We start from the raw sequence: 26,249 nt of genomic DNA, 5'->3' as shown, positions 1-26,249 counted from the left end.
CCCCTGCCATCATCCCCCCCCCATCTCTTCATGCCTTTCCCATGGGCTCTTACAGAGATGCACACCTGCCACAGCTCCCTTTCTCAGCTCCTTTATTGTGTCTCTCCAGTTACGCTGGAGTCAGCAAAAAAAAAAAAAAATATGAAAAAAAAATTGTTCTCTCTCTTCCCTCAATCACTATATGCATGATGAGTTCTTCAAAATTAAAACAAAACATTCTGTAGCCGACAAAATGTGTTTTCTTTGCCGCTGGAGATTAATATAGTTTTCAGTGATGATGCTTTCTTTGTTTCTCTTGTTTGTGATTTTCCCCTCCCCCCCACCTACCTTCTTCCCCCCTTCCCCCTTCTCCCCTCCCTTGCTGGGGAAAGGCTCCTAGCCCGGGGGTTCTTTCTGGACCCCGGACTTCTGCATCACGTTCAGGGCCTCCCAGAAGAAGTCCTCTGGAAGCTGAAGAGTGACATCTCCCCTACGATCTCCCTCATCTTGGCTATCTGTTCCTCAAGGCCGGTGCACTTGTGCAGCTGGCTTAGGTACTCTTCACAGGCTTGAGCATCCTCCGCCTCTCCGTCTGCACCCTGTGGCTGTGATTTGCCTGCGGGAAGGTCACGATAGGTCGGTGTTTCTTCAGTGTCATAGCTGGCGAGAATATACAGGCATTCCCTGGAGGAGCAGATGAACTTTGCACTTAGCGGGACCTAGGAAAACACAAATAGGGGATTCTGGAATACAAGGATGCATGGTAAAAGGAGGGAGCTAGTAGGAAGAAACAAAATAAGAGTGCAAACCACCTGATGTGTCCATGCTTAGATGTGGGCAGACCTCCTACAAACTCCAGCAACATCATGGGGTGAAATGTAATAAGAGTAAGCAAAGCAAAAAAATGCAACAGAAGTACAAAATAACATCTGCTTGTCCCTATTTATGCTAATAAAGGGGTGTGAGGCAATGCCCCTAGTGTTTTCCTATTTAACTGTGCAGGATTAGGCTAGATGACAGGTCCACCTGAAATGCCTTAAGGAGAGTATGCTCTATGGGTGGGATCCTGTGGGGCAGATGGAGCTCAGATGGCATAACCAGAGACTGAGGAATAAGAGCTGGGATCCAGGTTGGGGATAACCAGACCAGCCCAAGTCTCCAGGAGGAAGGCAGCTCCTGTAACGTAACACTGTCCAAACACTGAGCTGAGACGAAGCAGCACAAACTGTGAGCAGATAGAATACACTGTCTGAAGGTAATGCATTCTACTGTTGTGCATATGACTGAAGCTGTGAATAAAGATTATGTTTTAAGAAAGGAGGAAGTCAGACTGAATTTCTGCCTCCAGGCCTGTGGGAATCTCGGCTCGTTCCCACATATGATGCTAGAAGTTGGATTTGAACTCACGCCTCTGTGGGGAATGCAGAGAGTTGTGAAGAGGACCTAGTGTTCTAAGGAGGTGGTAGATTTGTACCAGCTAACAGGAGAAGCCCGGCTGGAGGTAGATAGAGATTAAAAGTGATTAGTTTAATGCTGGTTATGCGGGCTTTTTAAAACTTTTTTTTTTTTGCCTTGAAAAAGAAAAGAGGAAGGAACACTGGTGCAACGGGGCTGTGCTGAACAGGGTGTGACCCTGGAAAAGCTGCCAGAGTGGGCTATGAGTGAGGTGAATGGAAATAGGGCGGATCTTTTTTCCAGCAAGCAAGCCGCTCTGCAAGAAAGGTATGCAGCCACGAGAAAACCTGGAGTGGAGCAGCCAGGTTACTGCAGCACCAGAATGAAGCAGTCTGAGAGCATGACTGAAGGCAGCCCTGATCCAGAATCTCCATGAGGGAGATAGAAGGTTACAAGAGAGCCTTGCAAAGAGACAGCGCACCTGGGATGAGCAAAAATGGAACCAGGAAATACATTGGACCATGGTCATCCTCTATTTGGCGTGAAGCCTCATGGCCTTGTCAAAATGTGATGACATAGAGGGCCCAGGAGGGGACACTACAGAGTGGCCAGTGAGCTGCAACAATGATTGGCCAGAGGATGGCACTACAGGTGGTCCTGAGGAAGACCCTGTAGGGTGCCCAAACACTACCAGGAGTCAGAGACTGCTCCCATGAGAAGCACAGAGAAGAGTGTGGTGAAGAACCCTGAGGGAGGGGTCACAGAGAACCCCGGAGAGGGAACACAGACTGCCCAGGAAGAAGCAGTGTTGGAAGTTGGAAGTTGGCGCTACAGGAGGTCCCGACAAAGACCCTGTAGGGTGCCTGAATATTATGAGAGTCCAGAGACAACTCCAGTGAGAATCCCAGAGAGAGAGAGGGCATGGCAATACAAATGAGATGTACCATGGAGAGCCCAGAGGATGGTGCTGTGAAGACCCCAGTGAGAGAGGCTGTGGAGGAGCAAGAGACCAGTGTGGGCAAGTGGCTAGCGTGTACAAAAGTGGAAACTGTGGAGAGCCTAGAGGGAGGTGCTGCAGAGTTTACAGACAAAGAAACTGCAGAGAGCTCAAGGGGAGGCAATGCAGACTGAACAGAGGAGGAAACTACAGAGATCCCAGAAGGAGATACTGAGGAGAACCTGGAGGAAGAATCCATGGGGAGCCCAGAGGATGGTGCTGTGGAGACTCCAGCAACTGAGGATACAGAGGAGCCAAGGAGGGGCTCTGCATCAGAGATGCCAGATGCCAAGAAACAAGCACAGCCTGTTATAGAGAAACAGGCACTGGTGGTTCCCCATTTGGTCCATAAAGCTCCACCAGGGTGGAATTTGAACCTAGAACCAGCAAAGGACAGTTAAAGGGCTGGGATGTGCACTATGCAAATGGTACACTGTGTGGTGGTCGTGATGCAGTCGAGAGAACCCTAAGAGATAGGGGTGAGCATGTCATGAGGTCCCTGTTTCCCAGGCGTAGCTGGTGGGAAGCCAGAGAAAGGGTACTGGGAGGTTTTGGGACTTTCCTGGATTGGAGTAAGGATGCTTCGCCTGATGGGTCCAAGCTGAGAGGAGGGGTATGTGAGGCATTGCCCCTAGTGTTCCCCTATTTACCTGTGCAGGACCAGGCTAGATGCCTGGTCCACCTTAAATGCCTTAAGGAGAGTATGCTCTATGGGCGGGATCCTGCAGGGCAGGTGGAGCTCAGAGGGCATTACAGAGACTGGAGAATAAGAGCCAGGATCCAGGTGGGATTAACCAGACCAGGCCCAGTCCTCCAGGAGGAAGGCAGCTCCTGTAATGTAACACTGTCCAAACACTGAGATGAGACAAAGCAACACAAACTATGAGTAGAGAGAATACACTGTCTGAAGGTAAAGGCCAGTCTACTGTTGTGGGTATGATGAAGCTATGAATAAAGATTATGTTTTAATAAAGGCTGAGGTCAGACTGAATTTCTACCTCCAGGTCTGTGGGACTTTACCCGCTCGTTCCCACAAGAGGTAACTGATGGATATTTTTCAAGTTTTACAATGTAAGATTTACTGGGTTTCATACTTTCCATCCAGACCAGTATCTTGTTGAGTTCTATCGGGCTTTTTTCATACCAACAAAGTTGGCTGCTGCTGAAGTACTCCAAAATACTTAAACTGGTTCTGCAATTCAAACTCTTCCCAGTGCAGCCCTGCTTTATATACTCCAGTGTGTGGGTCAGGGAACCACTCTGCTCTCAGATGCCATACATGTCTCAGGGGCCAATATTCAGTAGGCCGTTTAGAGGATAAGTTTACTGGCTTACAGTTAGCTGGGATAACTTTAACTCTCACCAGCCAGTGATAGAATATAGCCAGTTAGGCATAAAGTTATTCGGCCTTGTGTGGCCGGATAACTCACTATTTACCAAGATGTCTTCAGAGATATCAAAACAAGGAACCTTTTTTTTTTTGCACCGAATGACTCAGATGATATATTTTACCAGTCTCAAACACTAACCTATAATCAGCAATGTTAAATGGGACCCCGCCACCATTAATAAATGTAAATGTTGCCATGCTACCAGCAGCAAAGTTAAATGTTAACTAAATATAAATATATCTGTTAATGGACATCACTAATTGTTATGACTTTCAATGTAAGAGTTGTTATATCTGTAAAACATTGGAAAAGTTTAAAAGTTTCAGACGGCGATCGCTGCCAGCCCAGGCTTTCCCCCTCCTTCCCTCCCCATTAAAAATTCTTAATTGTCCCTCCTCTGCCCCCCCCCCCCCCAAGTCATCCTTCTCCCCCCACCCCCCCCATGCTTATATCCTCCCACCCACCCGTTACCTGCAGAACCGGCCCTTCTCTGCCGGGGTCGCTTCTAGTGTACGTTCGGCTCTTATCTAAGTAGCATTTCAGCGTTACGCAGGTTACGTTTCCAGTGTTATTACCTATGCAATGCTGGAAGTGTTATTTAGGGTAAGAGCCAAACTTACGCTCTTTATGTCTATGGGGAAAACATTTATTACATAGAGCTCTTAGTGCTAAATTCACGGTTTGTCATAAATAGTTTGTAAACCTTAAACGAAACAAATACCTGTGACTGATTCTGCTCCCTTGTCCCCTTCAACCCCTGGTCCTTCTGACCCCTTGTTTCCTCAGCCCCCTCACCTTGATGTGCAGTTTGACGAAGGTCGCGCTGCCCTTCTGCCATCCCGGCAGCCTTCCCCCGGCTCCGCAGCCGCAGCCATGGATCTCTTTGCTAGGGTCAGTGCCATGGGTCAGCACCAGGGAGTGATTTAGGCCGCACCAATGTCCACAGGGCGCCTCAGATACTGCACCTGCCAAAGGAAGGACAGACAGCAAAAGCGGCTGGGAGCAAGCCATAAGCTAGTGACTGGTCATCGATGGCACTGGGAGGGAACGACCAGTCCGTTACGCTGCTGGAAGAAGCTCCGACAGCGACACTTAATGGCCAGTCAGTGATGGCCCTGCAAATAGAGACACCCACGTGGCTGGTCAGTGAGAGAGACTGGAAAGAGCTGCGACAGGGATAACCTGGTGAGCAGGCAGTGACGTGCCGGGAGCAGCACGGCGAGGCCTAGTGTCTGTCACTGAGGGACCCTGGATGGGACTCTGGCGATGACAACTCGTGAAAGACCATGATGGCTCTGCAAGAATCTCCGACAGTGACAGCCTAGTGACCGCTCAGTGATGGGGCTGATAAGAGCTCTGACAATGGTCCCTAATGAGTGGTTGTTGATGTTGCTGGGAAAAAAAACACCTCTGACCATGGCACCGAGCGACCGACCAGTGTTTGTGCCGGCACGATTCAATTTCCCAGCGGTCATTGTGAGACAGGAGTGCAGCCAGCCAAATACTCTGAGGCAGGACAGCCTTCCCTAGTTGCTAAAAGGTGAGCTCCAGGCAAGGGGCGGGGGAGAAGCAGGGAAGATTGCAACCTGGGAGTCAATGAGAGGCGATGCTGAGGAACTGCATCAATTTCAGAGAGCTCCCTGCTGGAAAGTGCCAGCCAGACCGCGAGCCTCTGCTAGAAAAAGCCTCTGGTGCCGAGCAGCACTGGTGCAAGGGGATCAGCTGCACTGGGCGAACCTGCAGTCTTGCGTCCATCTTATTACCAGGGCGCCTCTCCACCCCCTGAACCCCAGAAAGCCCTCTCTGTAACTTCCCCACAGCCCTCTTCTCCCCCGGCCTTAGCAACTCCTCTTTCTCTATGTCCCAGCAGTCTTCTCTCTCCCCCCCCACCCCCCCCCCCCCCCCGCCAAGCCCCAGCAACCCCCGTCTCTTTCCATTCAGATCCAGCAGCCGCCTTCTCTTCCCCCAGCAAACCTTCTCTTTCCTAACCCCCTGAATAAACCCCCCCATCTTTTCCACCCCCAACCCTAGCAGCCACCGTCTCCTCCTTCCCCCTCAGTCCCAGCAACCACCTCTAAAGTCTGTACCCCAAACCCAATACCAGCAGTACCCCCTCTCTCCTCCGCCCCAGCCCACATCTTCCTCTCTCCTCCCCAGCCCGGCTCCAGCCCCATCCGTTATTCCCTCTCTATTTGCTCTCGCCACCTCCTACCTACTGGCTTCACCGGGGACTCTGGACTCCACCTGCAATACCCGGCTCCGCGGGCTTTGATTTCCCACCTCCCATCCCTCGGGCTCTGGGTACGTGCACCTTCCTCCCATGCTCTCCTGCTGCCAGTGCAGCCGCGTGCGCGTCACTTCCCTGCCTGTCTTCCTGTCCCCTCCCAGGACAGGCACTGGGGATGGTGGTGCACCATAAATGTGACAGGTGACAGCGGGGGTGGGAAGGATGACAAGGGTAAGCATCCCTCCGCTGCCTTTCTAGTCTCGGGTTCCTGGGACAACTCAGCAGAGTTCGTATTGGGTGGCCAGACTGACCAGGTGCCCCAGCACGTGTGCCACTGCCGAGCCTCTTGCAGTGCTGCAGCGCTGTCGTCCCCCCCCCCCCCCAAATTGTGCCGCACTAGGCAGCTGCCCAGTTTGTTCAGCGTTTGGGCCAGCCCGTCTGCTCTGTTCCCTGGGGGGGGGAGGACTGGCCAGGAGACCTTTTTTACAGGTTGCTTCACTGGTAACGCTAATTGCCTACCCCCTGGCCCCCCCCCCCCCCCCTCTCGCCGGCACTGCATTCACAAGCACACGCGTGGTAAGTGGGAGGAAGGAGGACTTTGGCTCACCTGAGTGGGATCCCCGCGGTCGATCTTATCGCCGGTTCCCAGCTGTCCATACCTGTTGTTCCCCTGCATGAAAATCCGCCCATACTCGTCCACCAGGCCCAGGTGGTTGTATCCCAGGGAGCAGAAAACAATCTGGAGGCGGGAGCACAAATAGATAAAATCAGAGTGCACGGAGCAGGACCTCGCTCAGCAATGATGTCGTGGCCTTGCTTTTGTACATTCTGCAGAATAAAGGGGGATGCCCCCCCTCCCCCCTCCCTTTTCTATTGAGTTCCACAAGGAGGGACCTTCTTATTCGCCCGCTCAGATTCCGACCCGGCACTGCTTCTCCAGTGCGCTGTGGGAGCCGTAGTCCCGTTTTCTTCCCTGTGTGTGGAATCAGCGTTAAATGTGTCAGAAAGGGCAGAAGGCACAAAATCAGGAACCAAGCAGTCAGGTCTTTCAGCCCGAAGCCTTCCCCTCCCCCCACTGCCACCTGGAGTGGTCTGAACAGACGGTGCCCCACTGCATGCTGGATACTGTGGTTTTGATTCTACTGAGACAATCAGTGATTTACAAGTTCCAGAATGCCCCAGGGTGTGGGGGGTATAAAATGAGGGCCAGCTCCAGCTCTCCGACGCGCCATCTTGTAACCTCCCCCTATGATTTCAGGGAAGAATTCATATCTGCTCAGGGTTTACAATATTCAGATATCATCTAGCTAAGTTAGGCAACTAGATGTGTCTCATTTGGCTAACTTGCATGGGATATTCAGCAGCATGGCGATGCTGCTGAATATCCCCATATTTACTGCTACTCAGCCAGCTAAGTCTTACCCGACTAACTTAACCAGGTAAGACTGAATATCACTACTTATCCAGCTAACGTAACCAGGTAAGACTGAATATCACTACTTATCCAGCTAACGTAACCAGGTAAGACTGAATATCACTACTTATCCAGCTAAGTTGGCCGAATAAGTAGTGCCGCCCAGTTATGCCCACTGCCCGCTAACTACTTAGCTGGATAAGTGTTTAACGCAGGGATAGACTGCAGGTTTCTTATTATAGAAGCCACCTCAAGTATAAAAGATGGGACATGGCAACCCAAGTCTGTTCATCAACTACATTAAAAACCAAACATGTTTGAACCATGCAATGGGATGTGTGGCTTACTCTGGGGGCGGTGTGGGGCTCCTTTAACATCTTTTCTCTCTCCTCTTCATATTTCTAACGCCTCCAGCACGTGCATTTCCCTTCTGGTGCTGTGCGTGCTTCCTACCTTCAGCCAGGCATGCCCGGCTGAAGAACGGACCCCATGAATGACTTCTAATCTGCAGAAGGGCTCCTAGGAGCCGGCAGTGAGTGACCCCCTCCGGGAGTTACCTTGGATGACAGAGAAAGTGCCAGAGGCATCTGCAGGTCCAACGGGTCGAAGGCATGAAGGGTACCAAAGAGATCCCGGTACACGCCAGCAGTGTGCACCTCAAAGTACACAGCGCCCAGGTCTGGGGAAAGCAGAGGAGCAGGACATAAAACATTGGGAAAGCAAATGTTATGATCGTTTCACCGATATCCACTCAGGACAGCAATCTGCAATGTGCAGATATATTTAAAGAAAATAAGTCATGTAAAATCCTAAAAACACAGAATTTAATGAGGACAATATCCAAAACTAAACATTTAAGTAGACTTAGATGAATAACTTAAATGACTATGAATATTGACCTCTTATTTGTTTATACAATTTTATGTTTTGCTACTTCCAACCAGTTGTTTGGAGGGAATCACAGATAAACATTCATAATACAAATTAGACATAAACAACATCCATAATAAAACTATAAGACACTACAATAAAATGTTAAAATAACTTGTATCAGTAATTTCTTTATATGTAAGGGGCAGAACAGAAACCATGGAGACACCAGATGAGCAAGGACCAGCTGAGTTGCTGTAGGTTTCTTGAGGAAACCTAAGCAGTCTAATCTCTATGCAGATATGATCTATTACTATTATTGTTTATTGAACTTAATATACTGCCTGTAAAGCAATGTATTCAAGCAATATTCAATAAAAGTAGGCATTAAATCATTTAGAATGCATAAAAAAAACAAAGCACAGTTTTCATAGGCAATAATAGCAAAATGACAAACAAACGTTAGCAGGCCATAGGAACACTATTGCAAAACATAGAAAAGAGCGGGTAGAATAAGATCTGATTGTGTATGTTTTGTTTGTAAACTGCCTTGGCCATGGGATATGGTAGTATAAAAACAATCTGAGATAAGTAAATCCCAGGCCTGAGGGAACAGCCATGTTTTCACTCCTTTACTGAACTTCATACAGTTGAGGGGACAGAGCACTCCAGGGGAGTGGAGCCCGGGAGGAATATCAGCCCAGCCTAGGGATACCCAACCTCATAACTGAGCAGGAGGAAAGGAGAAGGAGACCCTTGTGGAATGGGCACAAAGTGCAGGGACGTTTTGTAAGGATTGTCTGACATTTTGTCTGTGTCCAGCTAATTTATTTTGTTCTTTATTACAGAAAAGGGGGATCTTAGTGATTGGTGCTGGGGAGGAAAGAGGGTGGGGGTGGGGAGGGACCTGTAAATGGGGAGAGAGAATATCAGAGAAAGGAAATGAAGAGGGGATCTCAGGCAGGAGGGGCAGAGGGATAAGGGAGGGAGGCACAGAGGGTGAAGAGGACGGGGGAAGCAGGGAGGATAAAGAAAGGCAATGAGGGAAGGGAAGAGGGATCATGAATGCAGGGAGGGGGAAGATCGGGGATGGAGAGATGGGGAGGATTAAGGACTGGGGGTGGAAGAGAACAGCCATATTTCCAGTCCTCAGGGCTCTGTACTAGGACCAGTGCTTTTAAATATATTTATAAATGATCTGGAAAGGGCTACAGCGAGTGAGGTGATCAGATTTGTGGATGACACTAAATTCAGCAGAGCAGTTAAATCACAAGAGGATTGTGATAAATTGCAGGAGGACCCTGCGAGACTGGAAGATTGGGCATCCAAATGGCAGATGAAATTTAACATTGACACGTGCAAGGTGATGCATATAGGGAAAAATAACCCTTGCTGTAGTTACACGATGTTAGGTTCCATGGGTTCCTGGGTGGTTCCAGGAAAAAGATCTAGGCATCATAGTGGATAACACATTGAAATCGTCGGCTCAGTGTGCTGCGGCAGTCAAAAAAGCAAACAGAATGTTAGGGATTATTACGAAGGGAATGGTGAATAAAACAGAAAATGTCATAATGCCTCTGTATCGCTCCATGGTGAGACCGCACCTTGAATACTGTGTACAATTCTGGTCACTGCATCGCAAAAAAGGTATAGTTGCGATGGAGAAGGTACAGAGAAAGGCAACCAAAATGATAAAGGGGATGGAACAGCTCCCCTATGAGGAAAGGCTGAAGAGGTTAGGGCTGTTCAGCTTGGAGAAGAGATGGCTGAGGGGGGATATGATAGAGGTCTTTAAGATCATGAGAGGTCTTGAACAAGTAGATGTGACTCAGTTATTTTCACTTTCGAATAATAGAAGGACTAGGGGGCATTCCATGAAGTTAGCAAGAAGCACATTTAAGACTAATCAGAGAAATTATTTTTCACTCAATGCACAATAAAGCTCTGGAATTTGTTGCCAGGGGATGTGATTAGTGCACTTAGTGTAGCTGGGTTTAAAAAAGTTTTGGATAACATCTTGGAGGAGAAGTCCATTACCTGCTATTAATCAAGTTGACTTAGAAAATAGCCACCGCTATTACTAGCAACAATAACATGGAATAGACTTAGTTTTTGGGTACTTGCCAGGTACTTGTAACCTGGATTGGCCACTGTTGGAAACAGGATGTTGGGCTTGATGGACCCTTGGTCTGACCCAGTATGGCAATTTCTTATGTTCTTATGCCACGCTTTGCCTTTTAGACCAATGGTGGATTACCCAGCAGGTATGCGGCATTTTGGAAGAGTGGGAGACATGTGGAGTGGAGCTGGTCGAGGTTCATTTACATCCCCGGTGACTTCAATGGCGTCTGAGACACGCCAATATCTGCAATTGGTAGGAGGCAGGGAAGGCTGAGGAGGCCAAGCCTGAGGGTGTGGGTGGGCCTCTGTTGGTCATTAGTGATGGCAAAATTGCTGAGCAGCTTTGGGAACAGGTGGATTGGCTGCTGCCACTACCAGTTTGGAACAGCCAAGTCTCTCCATAGAGAAGAAAGTGACCTTGTCGGTGGCATGGGAGGTGGCCAGGGGTATGCACCATGTATGGCAGGCAGACAAAGTAAAGTGAAGGCTGAATTGCCAGCTGTGTTTGAGATCAGTCCATCCAGAAGGGTAACAGCTGTACCAGTGATTCCTGGGAAGGACAGTATAGCAGAACCTGATGTGACAGAACTGGAGCAAGATATGAACGAGCTGCTATGGATCAAAGAGTGTAGGAGTCTAGGCTGTGGGTCATCATTAATCAAGGCCAGTGCAGTTATATCCAGGTGAGAGAGGGAGGATGCTGAAAACATCTACTCCGGCTGCTGCAGCTTCTGGGGGAAAGCTCCACAAAGGTCATGCCAGAAGAAATGGGAGCCCCTATCACACACATTATGAAGGATCATTAGAAGATGCATGGCTGGAGCCCAGTTTGGTGTAGCTCTGTAGGGCTGAACATGAAGTTAGAAAAATGGTCAAAGATTACTGAAGTTACAAATATCCTTATGACCCAAATTGGGCCATAGAGTTAGTGAAGTAGAACTATGACCAGTAGATCCATCAAAGGTTCATGGAGAAGGTTAAAGATGACTCTAAACTGGCTCAACTAAGTGAAGGGTCACTTCTGTTCCAGCAAGTGGTCAGTGACATTAAGAGAGCTTGGCATGTGGACAGACAAGTCCGGATGTACCAGATGGTGTACGTGTTTCCTGAGGGTGATGAAAGATAAGCAATTACAACCAGAAGGATGTCCCCGCAAGCTGCTGCACTCACCCCAACACAGCCAGCACCTGGGCCCCTCCTCTGCGGCAGACCCTGCTGTCCTTCCCTTGCGTTGCGGGACCCTGCTGGAACCGCCATCTCCAGCTCCCTGTATAGGCATGCGTGCACCCACCTCAGTCCCTAAAGGGCCCGCGATAGGAAAACGCCCTGATGCCCAGGGCTGACCTCATCATCTTCAGCCATATAAAAGGGCACAGCAGATGTCCCTACCTTGTCTCAGCACCAGGTCCTCCTACCTAGTGTAGTACATGTTGCTATTCGTCCAGCCTTGGCTCATCCTTCCAGCCTGCCCTGCCTCATCCAGCCTTGGCTTCTCCTTCCAGCCTGCCCTGCCTGTCTTGCCTCATCCTTGTCTTCTCTTTGGATTGACCACTGGAATTGACCCCTTGCCTGGATATTGACTACTCTTGATTACTGCCTGCCACTGAGTCCTTGCCTGGACATTGACCTTGTTTGCTTGCTGCCTGGCCCTGGACTACCGTCTATCCCATTCTCTGAGCCCTTAAGTCCTGCTAGCCCCCAGAACCTAAGGGCTCAGCCTGCGGGGAAAGGGACCGGTAAAGGTGAAGCTCCACCAGCTGTCGGGCAGAGCCTACGGGGCTCGCCCCATAGGCTGCATCCACCTCACCACTGCTTACAGTACATACAGTAGTGATTAACATGCATAAACTGACCTCCCGCAGTGTGGCTAAACGTCTGCCCATTTTGGGATAATGCATGGGTGTTTAGCTGCATTCAGGGGAAGGTGTTACCAGGGGCCTGCTTAGGACAATAATACTCTCAGATTGTAACTTCAACTCTACAATCGTTGTTTTCCATGAAAAGAGTACCCACACAGGAAAGAGGTGCAGGAACCCCACTGCAAGATTCAAAGTGAAAGTAGACACATACATTCTGCTTGAATAATGGTGCAAAATCCACAGAAAAAAAAAAGCAATCTGGCAAAAGAGTGCTGCCAGTCCATTGGATATATAGAGAAAAACCAATTACTTACGCTGCCCTGCTACACCCGGCAGAATGACACCCATTCCCAGGATATGCATAGCACCACCTATTCCCGGCACGGGCAGGGTGCAAAGTCTTACCTGTGATATAGATGACACTGCTTTGGTTTGAGTAGATACGTTTCACCACCATGTGAGACCAACACTTGGAAATTTTCCTCTGGGAGAGCTGGACAGTGTAAGAGCGGGGTTGGTCCAGCTGAGACTCGTTGACTAGCAGACTGTAAACCTTCCCTTCCTCTGCAAGACACAGGGAAAAGTCACACCCACAGACACAAACCGTGGTCAGATTTATCACCCTAGAAGATATATAGTGAGAGATGCACAGAGAAACACCACCACTCAAACACTTGAGCCATGCCCATAACTCACACCTCAATTATACAGCATGAGACACACAAGAAAAACAGCATGACCTAGACACCAGCCCTGTCCAAAACTCACACAACCCAAATATACAGTGAGAGACACAAAGGGAAACGCTATCACTCCAAGACAGGAATTCTGCCCAAAACATACACCCCCAAATATATAGTGAGAGATTCACAGGGAAACGCAGTCACTCCAAGACTGACACCCTGCCCAAATTATACATCCCAAAAATACAGAACAGACTCTCAGGGAAATGCCATCACTCCAAGACAAGAACCCTGCCCAAATAATGAATGTAAATACTGTAAGCCGCCCAGAACTTGGAATGGTGTGGTCTAGAAATATTTAAAATAAATAAATACAGTGAGAGTCACAGGGAAATGCCATCACTCAGAGACACACACCTTGCCCAAAACTCACACCCCAAATGTACAGCAAGAGATATACAGGGAGACACTGTCACTCAGATGACATGAGCCTGGCCCAAATCTCACATCCCAAATATACAACAAGAAACAGAAATCCTGCCAAAAACTCATATCCCAGTTATAGAGTAAGAGACACATAGGGAAATGCCATTATTCTAAGACAATAACTCTGCCCAAAACCCACACCTCAAATATACAGTGAAAAACACACAGGGAACACCATCACCCAGTGACAAGAACCCTGCCCAAAACTCACATCTCAGATATACAGCGAGAAACACACAGGGAAATGCTTTCACTCCAAGATAGGAACTCTGTCCAAAACTCATACCCCAAATATACAGTGAAAGACACACAGGGAAACACCATCACTCCAAGACAGGAACTCTGTCCAAAATACACACACCAAATCTCACACCCCAAATATACGGGAATCCTGCCCAAAACTCATACCCTAAATATATAGCAAGAGATACACAGGGAAGCACAGTCTCTCAAACATAAACTCTATCTAACACTCACACCCCAAACATACAGTGAGATGTGCAGTCTGGTTGCAGTTTTCATATCATAAACATTGATGTGTCTCATTCAAGTGGAACACAGCCAAGTTTCCAATTGGTTTATGGGTTTTATAGAAGGAATAATCTTTGGCAGGAAGAGTATTAATTTTGTGGTTGTTAGGCTGGTGAGCATAGTTTAGAGTGTGAGAGAAGAACTCACCAGGGCATTAATGATCAATAAACTCTCCACCCTATAGGTCACTATTCTTTTAGGTTGCTGAAGGGCTCCAGGTCACCAGTGTTGCCATATTCAAGTCAATGCATTTGTGGGACAGTGCCCCTAATACTCCCCTATTTACCAGTGCAGGACCACCTTAAATGCCTTAAGGAGAGTATGCTCTATGGGCGGGATCCTGTGGGATAGTTGGAGCTCAGAGGATGTGACCAGAGACTGGAGAATAAAGGTCTGAGCCTAACTTGGATCAGCAGACCAGTCCCGGGTCTCCAGGAGGAAGGCAGCTCCTGTAGAATATTGCTGACAAACACTGAACTGTAAGGAAGCTGTATGAGTACTGAGGGAAGTGGTACTAACTGTAATTGGAGTACACTGTTCTGAAGGTAAAGGCAGTCTACTAATGTGTATATGTTAAAGCTGAAAATAAAGATAAAGTATTTTAAGAAAGGCTGGAGTCAGACTGCATTTATGTTTCTAGGCCTGGGGGATCACCGCTCAGTCCCAAAGCATCCTCTACCTTTGATTTAAAATTCTGGGAAAATATAGAGAGTGCAGGGGCTGAAATTACCAGAGCTGACTCCAGGAAAGTGCAGAGAGCACAGGGACTGAAATTACCAGAGCTCATGCTGGAGGAAAGTTTGAGGGCATGAGTAGAGTGAACAGTGACAGTAAAAGGCACTTAGAGGTGGGAAGGTTGCTGAGTAGATAATACCTGTACCTGTATCTACCTGTCAATAGCAGCAGGGCTCGCTCGGTCTCCTGCCCCACCAGCAGGATCTGTTTGAACTTCATGGATGAATGAAAGGTCATCTTGAAGACTCTCATGCCGGTGGACTGCAGGTAGACCTCCACACAGTCACAGGGTGGTGAGGTGGTATGGAGGTCTCGTGATACCCCTGATGCCTGCTCCCGACTTGCTAAAACATACAGATACTTCCGGTATATGGTGTCATTCCTGGGATCACTGGCAAACTGAGAGAGAAGAGGGTCTTAAAATAGCAAGGCAAATATAAGCTACTCAGGGCTGGCTTAATCAACAGGCAAACTAGGTAGTCACCTAGGGTATCAGCTTCTGATGTGTGCTACTACAGTCACAGCAAAATGTCAAACCACATTGAAAGCAACAACATATTTTACCCAGCACAACATGGTTTTCGTAAACACTACAGTACTGAAACCATGCTCTTAGCCTTATCAGATACTAACCTAATAGGTTTCGATACAGGAACACATTACATTCTAGTTCTATTAGATCTCTCCGCAGCATTTGACACAGTAAATCACAAAATACTAATCAACAGGCTGAAAGAAATTGGACTCACTAACAAAACAATAAAATGGTTTGAGTCATACTTAAACAATAGATGTTTTCAAGTACAAATTAAAAATACACTTTCAGACAAAGTCAAACTACAAACTGGTGTCCCGCAGGGTTCAGCCCTGTCAGCAACACTCTTTAACATTTATCTACTTCCAGTATGTCACCTACTAGCAGGGCTTGGAATCATACATTACATATATGCAGATGATATACAGCTACTGCTACCTATTATAAACACCATTGAAGAAACAATGAAACTTGCCAATATGTATCTTGAAATAATCAAACAGCTCTTAAATCAGATGGAACTGGTAATAAACATCGACAAAACAGAAATCATACACCTTGAACGTAAAAACATACATCATATACAACCAACAATCACAATCAATAATATTCAAGCCGTTGAGTTAGCATTAAAAGTACGAAATCTAGGAGTAATAATCGACCCTGAGCTAAACTTGAAACAACACATCTCACTGAAAATAAAAGAAGGATACGCGAAACTAATGATCCTGAGAAGACTAAAACCTCTACTAACACTAAACAATTTTCGCACAGTTCTACAGGCAATGATCTTCGCAAGTACAGATTATTGTAACTCCCTGCTTTTAGGACTACCACAATCTACTATTCGGCCACTACAAATATTACAAAATTCAGCTGCTAGAATTTTGACTGGCAAAAAAAAGAATGACCACATTACAGGAACACTCGCCGATTTACACTGGCTCCCAATTGAACAAAGAATACAATATAAGACACTATGTATAATTCATAAACTAATCCATGATGAAAAAGCCGACTGGCTCAACACTGCACTGCGCGTACATGTACCGCAAAGAAACCTGAGATCTGCTAATAAGGCTTTACTAACTGTCTCCTCTGTCAAATCAGCACGCCTCACGCAAGTAAGGGAAAGAGCACTGTCGCTGGCTGGCCCTGTGCTATGGAACACCATGCCACTCGAGATAAGGCTGCAGAGAAATTTGAAAATATTCAGAACTAATCTGAAAACCTGGCTATTTAAACAAGCCTTTTACAAAGATAAAGATAAGGAGAAAAACGGTTGAATGATAAGGACACACCAAACTAGAAGTTATTACTTTTAACCTACAAAATGCATTTTAATGTTAAATTAAAACCGCATAATATGTTCCGAACAAATAAGCTTAACTGACACACAAAGGGGCGGATTTTCAGAGCCCTGCTCGCGTAAATCCGCCCAAAACCGGGCGGATTTACGCGAGCAGGGCCCTGCGCGCCGGGAAGCCTATTTTACATAGGCCTCCCGGCGCGCGCAGAGCCCTGGGACTCGCGTAAGTCCCGGGGTTCTCGGAGGGGGGCGTGTCGGGGGGCGGGCCCGGTCGTCGCGGCGTTCCAGGGGCGTGTCGGCAGCGTTTTGGGGGCGGGTACGGGGGCATGGCTATGGCCCGGGGGCGTGGCCGCGCCCTCCGTACCCGCCCCCAGGTCGCGGCCCGGCGCGCAGCAGGCCCGCTGGCGCGCGGGGATTTACGTCTCCCTCCGGGAGGCGTAAATCCCCCGACAAAGGTAAGGGGGGGGTGTAGACAGGGCCGGGTGGGTGGGTTAGGTAGGGGAAGGGAGGGTAAGGTGAGGGGAGGGCAAAGGAAAGTTCCCTCCGAGGCCGCTCCGATTTCGGAGCGGCCTTGGAGGGAACGGGGGGAGGCAGCGCGGCTCGGCGCGCGCAGGCTATACAAAATCGATAGCCTTGCGCGCGCCAATCCAGGATTTTAGTGGATACGCGCGGCTCCGCGCGTATCTACTAAAATCCAGCGTACTTTTGCTTGAGTCTGATGCGCAAGCAAAAGTAGGCTGATCGCGCTTCTTTTAAAATCTACCCCATAGTTTTTGACACTAAATTGTTACCGTTCTATGATGGTACATGGTTAATTTGTAATCTATACCACATGCCTTTTTGTAAACCGTTGTGATGGTTATCTAACTCAACGACGGTATAGAAGAGTTTTTAAATAAATAAAAATAAATAAATACTGTTTTGATGTGGCAGGTTTGCTATATAAGTTCTGTCTTTTTTTGCAGGGTTTTAGTGGATACGCGCGGCTCCGCGCGTATCCACTAAAATCCAGCGTACTTTTGCTTGAGTCTGATGCGCAAGCAAAAGTAGGCTGATCGCGCTTCTTTTAAAATCTACCCCATAGTTTTTGACACTAAATTGTTACCGTTCTATGATGGTACATGGTTAATTTGTAATCTATACCACATGCCTTTTTGTAAACCGTTGTGATGGTTATCTAACTCAACGACGGTATAGAAGAGTTTTTAAATAAATAAAAATAAATAAATACTGTTTTGATATGGCAGGTTTGCTATATAAGTTCTGTCTTTTTTTGCAGGGTTTTGTATTACTTCGCAAAGTGTTGTTTGGTAATGGAGAGAGTTGGAGCCACTGAGGTCCATATTCAAGATAGCTGTCTAGGGAAACGTTATGCAGTTAAACATATCTGGCTCACTTAGCTGAGATATTCAATAGTGCAGTGGAATATACCCAGATATAGCTGGGTAAGTTTATCTGACTAACTTTAGACCTGCTATTGGTCTAACTTATCCAGCTAACTTCCCCCTCGATTCACTAAGCCGCAATGGGGTGCTCCTTCCCCGCAAAAGCATTGTGGCTGTATGGCACATTCATTTGTGTTGCGGCGAAACTGCAGCACAAAAAAATCGCAGAGAGCAGCCCTGCTCTTAAATGGTTTGTCTTCCTGAGCTACCTGTCTCTTATGTGAACTGCTTCAAAATGTTTCTATCCCCTTCCTAAGTGATATGGGGAGGGATGGGCGTGGGTGGGAGGGGTTTATTTTGATTGATTGGTCTGTTGTTTAATTACCACCGGGGTGTTGCAGAGTACACACACCCTGGCTATTGTACTGTTTACATTTTCAATAAACACATTTTAACATAAAGCAGACAGGATTTGGTCCCGGGTCATCAGGGACCTGATCCAGCCCTGGTTTTAACTTCAATGCATCTCTGGGCTTGTAGTTTCAAAATCTCTAAGAGAAGCAGCAATTACAAGTCCAGAAAGCCATGGGAAGGGGAAAAAACCCCCCAAAAAAACACCCCAGACCTGAACCGGTCTTCCCCCCCCCGATGACCCAGGTCCATGCAGTTAACCCATCGCATGGAGGATGGATTTCTGGAACAAGGCAGGAGTGCTGAGGGTTACTCACGTCTTTCACGTTCTTGCAGAGGGTAACGCAGCGGCACGCACGCTTCCACTGAATCTGGCCCAGCGTGGAAGAGACCAGGGCGTTCTTCAGGAAGAAGAGGGTGCCTGTGTAGTCCAGAATGAAGAGATGATCCTTGGTGGCCAGGAACTTCTGGTAGCCGTGGGAGAGGTGGGGGGTCACGGTCTTGCTGAGGATCCGCCGTCGGCCTCCAAAGGTTTGGAAATACAGCCCTTTGGTGTCTGGCCCCAAAAGCAAGCAAGAGAAACCGAATGTTAATGCATTCTCTAGGGTGACCAGGTGATGCTGCTCCGTATCACCTGTAACAGGTTGATCTGGACCTGGTTTCATAGCCACTGCAGGCCTGTAGATGTAGCTCCTGGCTTTCCTCAGGAAACCAGACTTACACTTCCCTATGTGCAGTGGTAGAAAATGGACACGGAGTTGAGAAGCAAAGGGATACACTGGAAGATATCTAAACCTGTTTAGGGAGAGGTCTGAGGGACGAATAATAAGGTCACTCTTAGCTGGTCCCTCTGGACGAAACTCCACGTAGATTTGCTGGGGCAACATTTGATTTTGGCTGGATACATTTTATGACCATCGACCCCCTATGTTATCATGTAATCTGCAAATTAGCCACAGGATGGCACCATTCAACCACAAATACATATTTTTGAAACCTTTTTTGGCCCTATTTTCTGAATAAAAATAGGCTTAAGACACCACCATCCCCCCACTGATAACTTTTCTGTTCAGGATCCTTTTCATGTCCGTAGGCCCAGGTGGATCCTGACTGGGGGTATCTTATTTTCTGATCCACCTGTGTTGACCCATTCCTGAAAGCAGGCTTCATTAGTTCTGTGTGGAAGTTTTTCATTCTTTAACAGTGGGAGCAGGGCATTTTCCATCTCTAGCTTAGACATGGAGGACAGTGGTTAGACTTTTGCGGGCGGTATCTTTTTTTTTTTTTTTTTTTACTGGACCAGCCTAACCCGATTCGTGAGGAGTTTTTGAGAATTCAATGGCCCCGTCAACAAGTCGGTGCACGACGAGCCCGGGATGGATGACGCTTGGCGGGTGACTCCATTGGTCTCGTTACAATATTAGTGTTTGCTTGGAAAGTCACGCGTCAACCCTGGCGAAAGAAGCTGAGCTGGCAGACATGCAGTCCCTCTTCCAGCTGTTAAAATGTTGCTTGTTGGCACTTATGGAAACTAATTTCAAGGGCTAGAAAGAAAGTCAGATTCTGCTGAGGTCCAGCCTTTCCTGTATCATCTCGCACGTTCAAGCAAATAAATGTTGAGCCAGGGAGGGCACAAGCAAGTGCTTTCAGCTCCCATCCATCTTCCTCCCTGATCATCTGCTTGTACAGACGTGGCCAGCCTTGACTGGCTGCATGTCCACCTGACCATCTCTGAAGCTAGCTGTAGCTGTCTTAGGTTAGGCCAGTAAAGAAGTGGCTGCCACCAGTCCCTGGTCCCAATGAGGCGCTTGGCTGTGCACACGTGTTCACACATGGCTGTGCGACGTTTTTGTGCGTACAACATCACTCACGATTCAACAAGGAATTTGGCCCACAAAAAAATGTGCACCCCAACGTGGGTAAAACTGTGTATGCAAATTAGCATGCCTCCATGCAAATCCCATGTTAATCAAGGCGTTAGCTATTACTCCCCATTGCAGAGAAGTGTGCAGAGGTGGAATAAAGTTTCTGGGGCCAGTGTTAGTCTATGGGGGCTGAACCTGGAGGTCGTGGTGCCAGGATCTGGTTCTCAGGATTTATGCGCACAGAAACATGATTTATGCACACCTTGTCGGGTCAGCAAGCTTTTTTACACTCCTTTAGCTTACTGAATTGAGAATGAACTCGTTTTTTTTGGGCTGTGAGTAAAGAAAACGTGTGCTGAAGTTCAGCGCACATTTTAGACTCACGTTGAAAGACTCGTTTGCTGCCTTTTTATGCCAGTGGATGAAAGGGGAAATAACACCTGCTCACTGAATTCTGTCAAACATTGTTTTGCTAGTCCTGAGACTTTATCGTGTACCTTGTACACTGAGTGTGCACAGAATGCACGTTCTATACTGAGTGTGCCCTACGGATGTCTTCTGCACTGAGTGTGCACTGAATGCACTTTATATGCTGAGTGGGTGCTAAGGATGCCTTGCTCGCTGAGTGTGCCTTGAGAATGCCTTGCATGCCTGATGCTTTGAATGCTTTCAGCAAGGGATACACTTCATATTCTTAGGGCCTGATTTACTAAGGCAATTTTTTTTTTGCTATTCTTTGTCAACAGGTAAAAAAAAAAGCTTAGTAAATCGGGCCCTAGATTGTGTGCTGAGTATTCAGTGAATACTCTGAGAAAGCATGGCTATAGGCCTAATTCACAAAAAAACCCTTTCTTCTGTATTTATGAGAAAAGACCTTGATAAATCAGGCCCTGCGTGTGCTGAATGCATGGAGTGTGCACCGAGCTCTCCGAGCATGCACTATTGGTCTGATGATAGCGCTGAGTGTGCACTGGGCATTCTGAAGGTGCAGAGCATTCTGGGATGTCACTAGCACTCACGGTTCAGGACAGCCGCTCTCTTCCAGGACCTCACCCCGCTCCCCTCCTCCTTCAGCCGGGGCGTCATCCTCTTGCAGATCCTCCTCCAGATGGCCTCACTGTCGCAGACCTCGTGGAAGTAGCGACAGCTCTCGCCCAGTGTCACCACGTCTCGCACGGGAAGGTATGAGATGATGTGATCCAGCTGAGGAGAGAATCAATACCGCAGCATCGCATACTCTACCCAGAACTGAGTGACAATCAACCACTGGCCTGTGACCATGAGAGGGCACTAGTACCACCCCCCACTCTCTGGGATTCACAGTAAAGCAAATAAAATGACATTTTGTTATTTTAGGCTGGCACTGCATTAAATCCGTCCATCACTGCACACACCAGGGTTCCTCCTGCTTTGCAGCCTCACCCCCATCTGGCTGAGCAGGCAGGAAGAGGCAAGGCCCAGACCCACCTGTCACCAAGAGAGGGAAAAATATCCCGGAGAAGAGTTACAAACACTTTCCAAAGATTTGTCAGAGTAACTTTGGGAGTTTCCCTGACAGAGATTTGGCTTAAAAAAAAAAGTCCCCCTGCTGCCCCTTTAAGTTTTATCTGGAGATAAAAGGAGGTGGAGCTAGGTCTTTCCAGAGGCGGGGCTTAACGTTGGCCGGTTGGCACGGATACTGATGCCAGAGGTCTGTCCTAAAGTTAACCAGATAACTTTAGCCGGGTCACTTTGCCTAGCTGGGTAGGTTCAGCAGAAGGCACATCTGAATAAAGTTACCTGGGTAACTTTAACTGGAAAACTTTCCCGCTCCCGGGCTTACTCAGTAGGGACCTCTAAGGAAATAAAAGGGGAAAAAAAAAAGCTTTCAGAGGCAAATTCTGCAGAATATTTCTTCCCAGGATAAATATAGCTGTACTCCTAGTGGGGAGGGCTTGTTATTATCCTCTGTGGCTTGATTGCTTTTAAATTTAAGAGTTAAATAAAATTAACCGTACGATTATGGGGCCACAAGCAGCCTAGGATTGCAGCCTCCCACGTGTTTTTTTCCTTTATTTATCATGTGACTTAGAATGGGGGTCTCGTGAGAAAGGAAATATTTCAGGGCAACCTGTTACTTTCCGCCATCTTTCAAGGCCGGAGTCTCCCAGACACGGAAAGATCACTGGGAACTGCGGGGGGGAAAACACCGCAGAGAACGCAGGGACCGAAAGTGCCGGAGGTGCCCGTGGCAAAAACTGCAGAGGGCGCGGGGAACGCTGGAGGGAGAAGCTGGGGAAATGCAGACAGCGCGGGGGGGGGGAGGGAGAGGCTGAAGGAGAAGGATCGCTTGGCTCGTGGTCCCAGACTCCTTGCTCACCAGTTCAGGAGGAAAAGACTGGATGGACACTGAGTTACAGGCGGGTAAACTGACTTTGCCCTTCTTGCCCCCGACGGACTCAGTCTGGGATGACGGCCGCTTTCTCTTTACCTGGGGTAGGAGGGAGAGATTCATGACATTTGTGGTTACTGTGGAGCAATCGGCCAAGAGGAGGCTCGCACCCCCTCACCCAGCCTTTGGGACTGGGTCCCAAGGAATTACACATTTTTACAAGGTTATTTTATTAATTGGCTATAGCTGCCATGATTTCAATAAAGCAAAACAGATGCAAATATTAACTGCTAAGAACATGCACAATCATGAACAATCAATAAAATCACAAATAAAGTGATGCGCTACATCATAAACATTTCAACACAGAATGGCAAACCCACTGAGGAGGGCTTTAAACTGGAATCATTGGGGACGGGTGAACAAAACCCTATGGCAAGTCAAACATTAAACACTCATAGAGAAATGGGAAATATGGGGGGAAAAAAAGGCCACGTTTGGAAAGCTCTGTACACTAATGCTCATAGTAAGAGGAATAAGGTCCCAGTTCTAGAGGCAGTCATGGAAGAAGCTGATTTAGATAGAGTGGATGTCATGGAGACCTGGTAGGTGGAAAACCATGGCTGGGATATAGTTATACCCGGCTACAATCTGTTCAGGAAGGAGAGGAGGAAGAGTGGAATTATATTATAAAGAACATAAGAACATAAGAAATTGCCATGTTGGGTCAGACCAAGGGCCCATCAAGCCCAGCATCCTGTTTCCAACAGAGGCCAAACCAGGCCACAAGAACGATCATCAGGGAACCATTGACCACCGGATGGTGTGGTTCAATATTAGGACACAAGAGATGAAGGTTCATTCTAAGGCGAAGGTCAAAGTCTTCAGGAATACAAACTCTCTCATATTGGGGGAGCACCTCAAGGAGTCGTTAGCTGGATGGGAAAATCTAGGGGAAGTAGAAGAGCAGTAGGCAAAATTGTGTTAGGAAAGTAAATAAAGAGGAAAAAGAGACCGTTATGTTTTTCTAAAGTAGTAGCTGAAAAGGTAAGGGAGAAAAGGTTCGCATTCATAAATTACAAGAGATCGCAGAAAGAGGAAGTCAGGCGACAATATGGAAAACTTAAGACTTTTTTTTTAAATATGTTAGTGATAGAAGGAAAAGAAAAGTGTCAGTGTGACACTCAAAGGTGAAGGGGAGGAATATGTAGAGGCTGATGAGCAAAAAGAAAAAATTGCTTAACAAATATTTCTTTTTGGTGTTCACTGTGGAAGGGCCTGAAGCAGGACCACATAAAACAAACAGAAATAAGACTGGAAGTGAAGTAAACTTCAATCGATTTTCTGAACAGTGTGTTCGTTAGGAGTTAACTAAACTTATTGTAGATAAGGCGATGGGGCCGGATGGGATACATCCGAGGGTACTAAGGGAACTTAGAGATATCCTGGCAGCTCCGCTGTTTGACATTTTCAGTGCTTTTTGAGAGTCTGGAGTAGATCCGGAGGACTGGAAAAAGGCAGATATGGTTCCTATTCATAAAAGTGGAAGTAAGGAGGAGGCTGGGAGCTACAGGCCGATTAGTCTGACCTCTGTGGTGAGCAAACTAATGGAATCGCTGCTAAAACAGAGGAGAGAGAATTTTTGGAATCCAATGGATAGCAAGATCCAAGGTAGCATGGTTTTAGTAGTTCTTATGTTCTTAAATCTTGTCAGACAAATCTGATCAATTTTTTTGATTAGGTGACCAGAGAGCAGGATCAAGGAAGTGCGCTAGATGTAGTGTACTTGGATTTTAGCAAGGTCTTTGACACAGTTCTGCACCAAAAACTTATAAATAAATTGTGTGCCCTTGGTATGGACAGGACCGGTGCAAGGGTATTAGACGCTCTAGGCACCTTCTAACTTGGGCCTGCCTCCCATCACACCTGCCGCCCCCGTCTCGCTGCCCCACCCGGTCTCGCACACTCTCTCCCGTTCCTCTTTGCAGAGAAAGCCAAAACAAGATGGTGGAAAGTGGCGCGAGCAGGGGTCTAGCCTGAGGGAGCCTCCACAGGTGAGGTGAGGGGAAGGACAGGGTTACTGCATGGTTGGAGAACTGTCAGTGCCTGCGAGGGAGAGGAAAGTGCTGGGTTGGGTGAGGACAGATGAGTTACTCATTGGTCGTCACTGCCACGGCTACGGACCCTGGCACCCTAGGTCACTGCTTAGTTCATCTAGTGCTTCCCCCAGCCCTGGGTGTGGATCTTAGAGTGACTGACTGACTTAGTGGGAGAAGACAAAGGATAGTGCTAAATGGAGTTTTCTCTGACAAGGGTGTTGTTACTAGGAAAGGTTTTCTTTTTGTTGACGATACCGGGAAGGAGTGGAAAACATGAGGAGAGATCTAGCGAAGCTCAAGGAATGGTCTAAGGTCTGGCAGCTAAGATTTAATGCTAAAATATGCAGAGTAATGCATTTAGGATACAAAAAAAAAAAAAACCAAGGAAAAGATACAGTATTGGAAGTGAATGTCTTCTGAGCACAAAAGAAGAGCGGGATCTGGGGGTGATTGTATCTGATGATCTTAAGGTGGCCAAACAGGTGGATAAACTGATAGTAAAAGCCAGAAAGATGCTTGGCTGCATAGGGAGAGGACTGGTCAGCATCAAAAGGGAGGTGATGTTGCCCCTGTATAGGACCCTGGTGAGACCTCACTGGGAATACTGTGCACAGTTCTGGAGACCGCACCTTCATAAGGATATAAACAGGATGGAGTCGGTCCTGAGGGGGCTACTGAAATGGTCAGTGGTTTTCATTCTAAAGAATATGGGGAGAGACTTCAAGATCTAAACATGTATATCCTAGAGGAAAGGCGAGATAGGGGAGGATATGCCGGAGACATTCAAATATCTCAAAGCTTTCCATGCACAGGAGGTGAGTTTTTTTCCAATGGAAAGATGACTCTAGAATGAGGGGTCATGCGATGAGGTTGAAAAGGGGTAGACTCATGAGTAATCTTGGGAAATATTTCTTTACAGACAGGGTGGTGGATGTGTGGAATAGCCTCCAATGGAATTGGCGGAGACAAAACCAGTAGATGAATTAAAGAAAGCATGGGATAAATACAGGGGATCTCTAAGGACATGATGAGAATTATAATGCTAAATTAATTGGATGGATGACAGACTGGATAGTCCATATGGTCTTTTTCTGCTGCCATGTTTCTATTTTTCTATTTAATACAAAACTTAGAATACCATTTATATAACATATAATTATACTTTCAATTACTGAGCTGTAAATGCTTTCATTTTAAATACACTTAAATTTCAATAATTCATCATCAGACTATAGTCAATTCATACATACCATAAACGTTCAACAAAAACACACAACGCATATAAACATCAGACAGCACTTACATGCAAGTAACAGCCAACACTTTAAAATCGCCTTACAAAAAAAAAAAAAATCCCTATCTGAACTCAGGAGATCCTAAGTCCAAAAGATTTCAAGCTCCATTCAGTCAAGGATTTTATATCAGCCACGCGACAGCTGCGGATTTCATCAAGTGGTCCAGTGGTCCCTCATAGAACAAATGGTTTAGTATCCACTGAAGGGAAAAGGGTCTGAAAGTACATGAAAAGCAGCCGTTAAATGAAGACGTTGAAAGACGTGTAAACTTGTAACCAGAACAGAACCGTT

The 26,249-nt window shown here is 47.2% G+C and overlaps 1 protein-coding gene across 1 annotated transcript in view; it reads right to left on the bottom strand.

The window, feature by feature from the left end:
• Nucleotides 1–375: 375 nt before the first annotated feature.
• Nucleotides 376–26,249, bottom strand: part of LOC115077474 (F-box only protein 24-like) — a 39,699-nt gene continuing 13,825 nt past the window's right edge. The window contains 12 exon segments of the mRNA XM_029579765.1: nt 376–443; nt 446–698; nt 4,558–4,700; nt 4,703–4,727; nt 6,597–6,728; nt 7,961–8,112; nt 10,727–10,756; nt 12,638–12,817; nt 14,844–15,087; nt 18,646–18,884; nt 21,213–21,396; nt 22,553–22,663. Of these exon segments, the coding sequence (XP_029435625.1) occupies nt 376–443; nt 446–698; nt 4,558–4,700; nt 4,703–4,727; nt 6,597–6,728; nt 7,961–8,112; nt 10,727–10,756; nt 12,638–12,817; nt 14,844–15,087; nt 18,646–18,884; nt 21,213–21,396; nt 22,553–22,663 (1,761 nt within the window).

The sequence above is a fragment of the Rhinatrema bivittatum genome, chromosome 16 (genome assembly GCF_901001135.1).
Source record: "Rhinatrema bivittatum chromosome 16, aRhiBiv1.1, whole genome shotgun sequence".
NCBI lineage: Eukaryota > Metazoa > Chordata > Amphibia > Gymnophiona > Rhinatrematidae > Rhinatrema > Rhinatrema bivittatum.
This window is presented reverse-complemented; position numbering and strand designations above follow the sequence as displayed.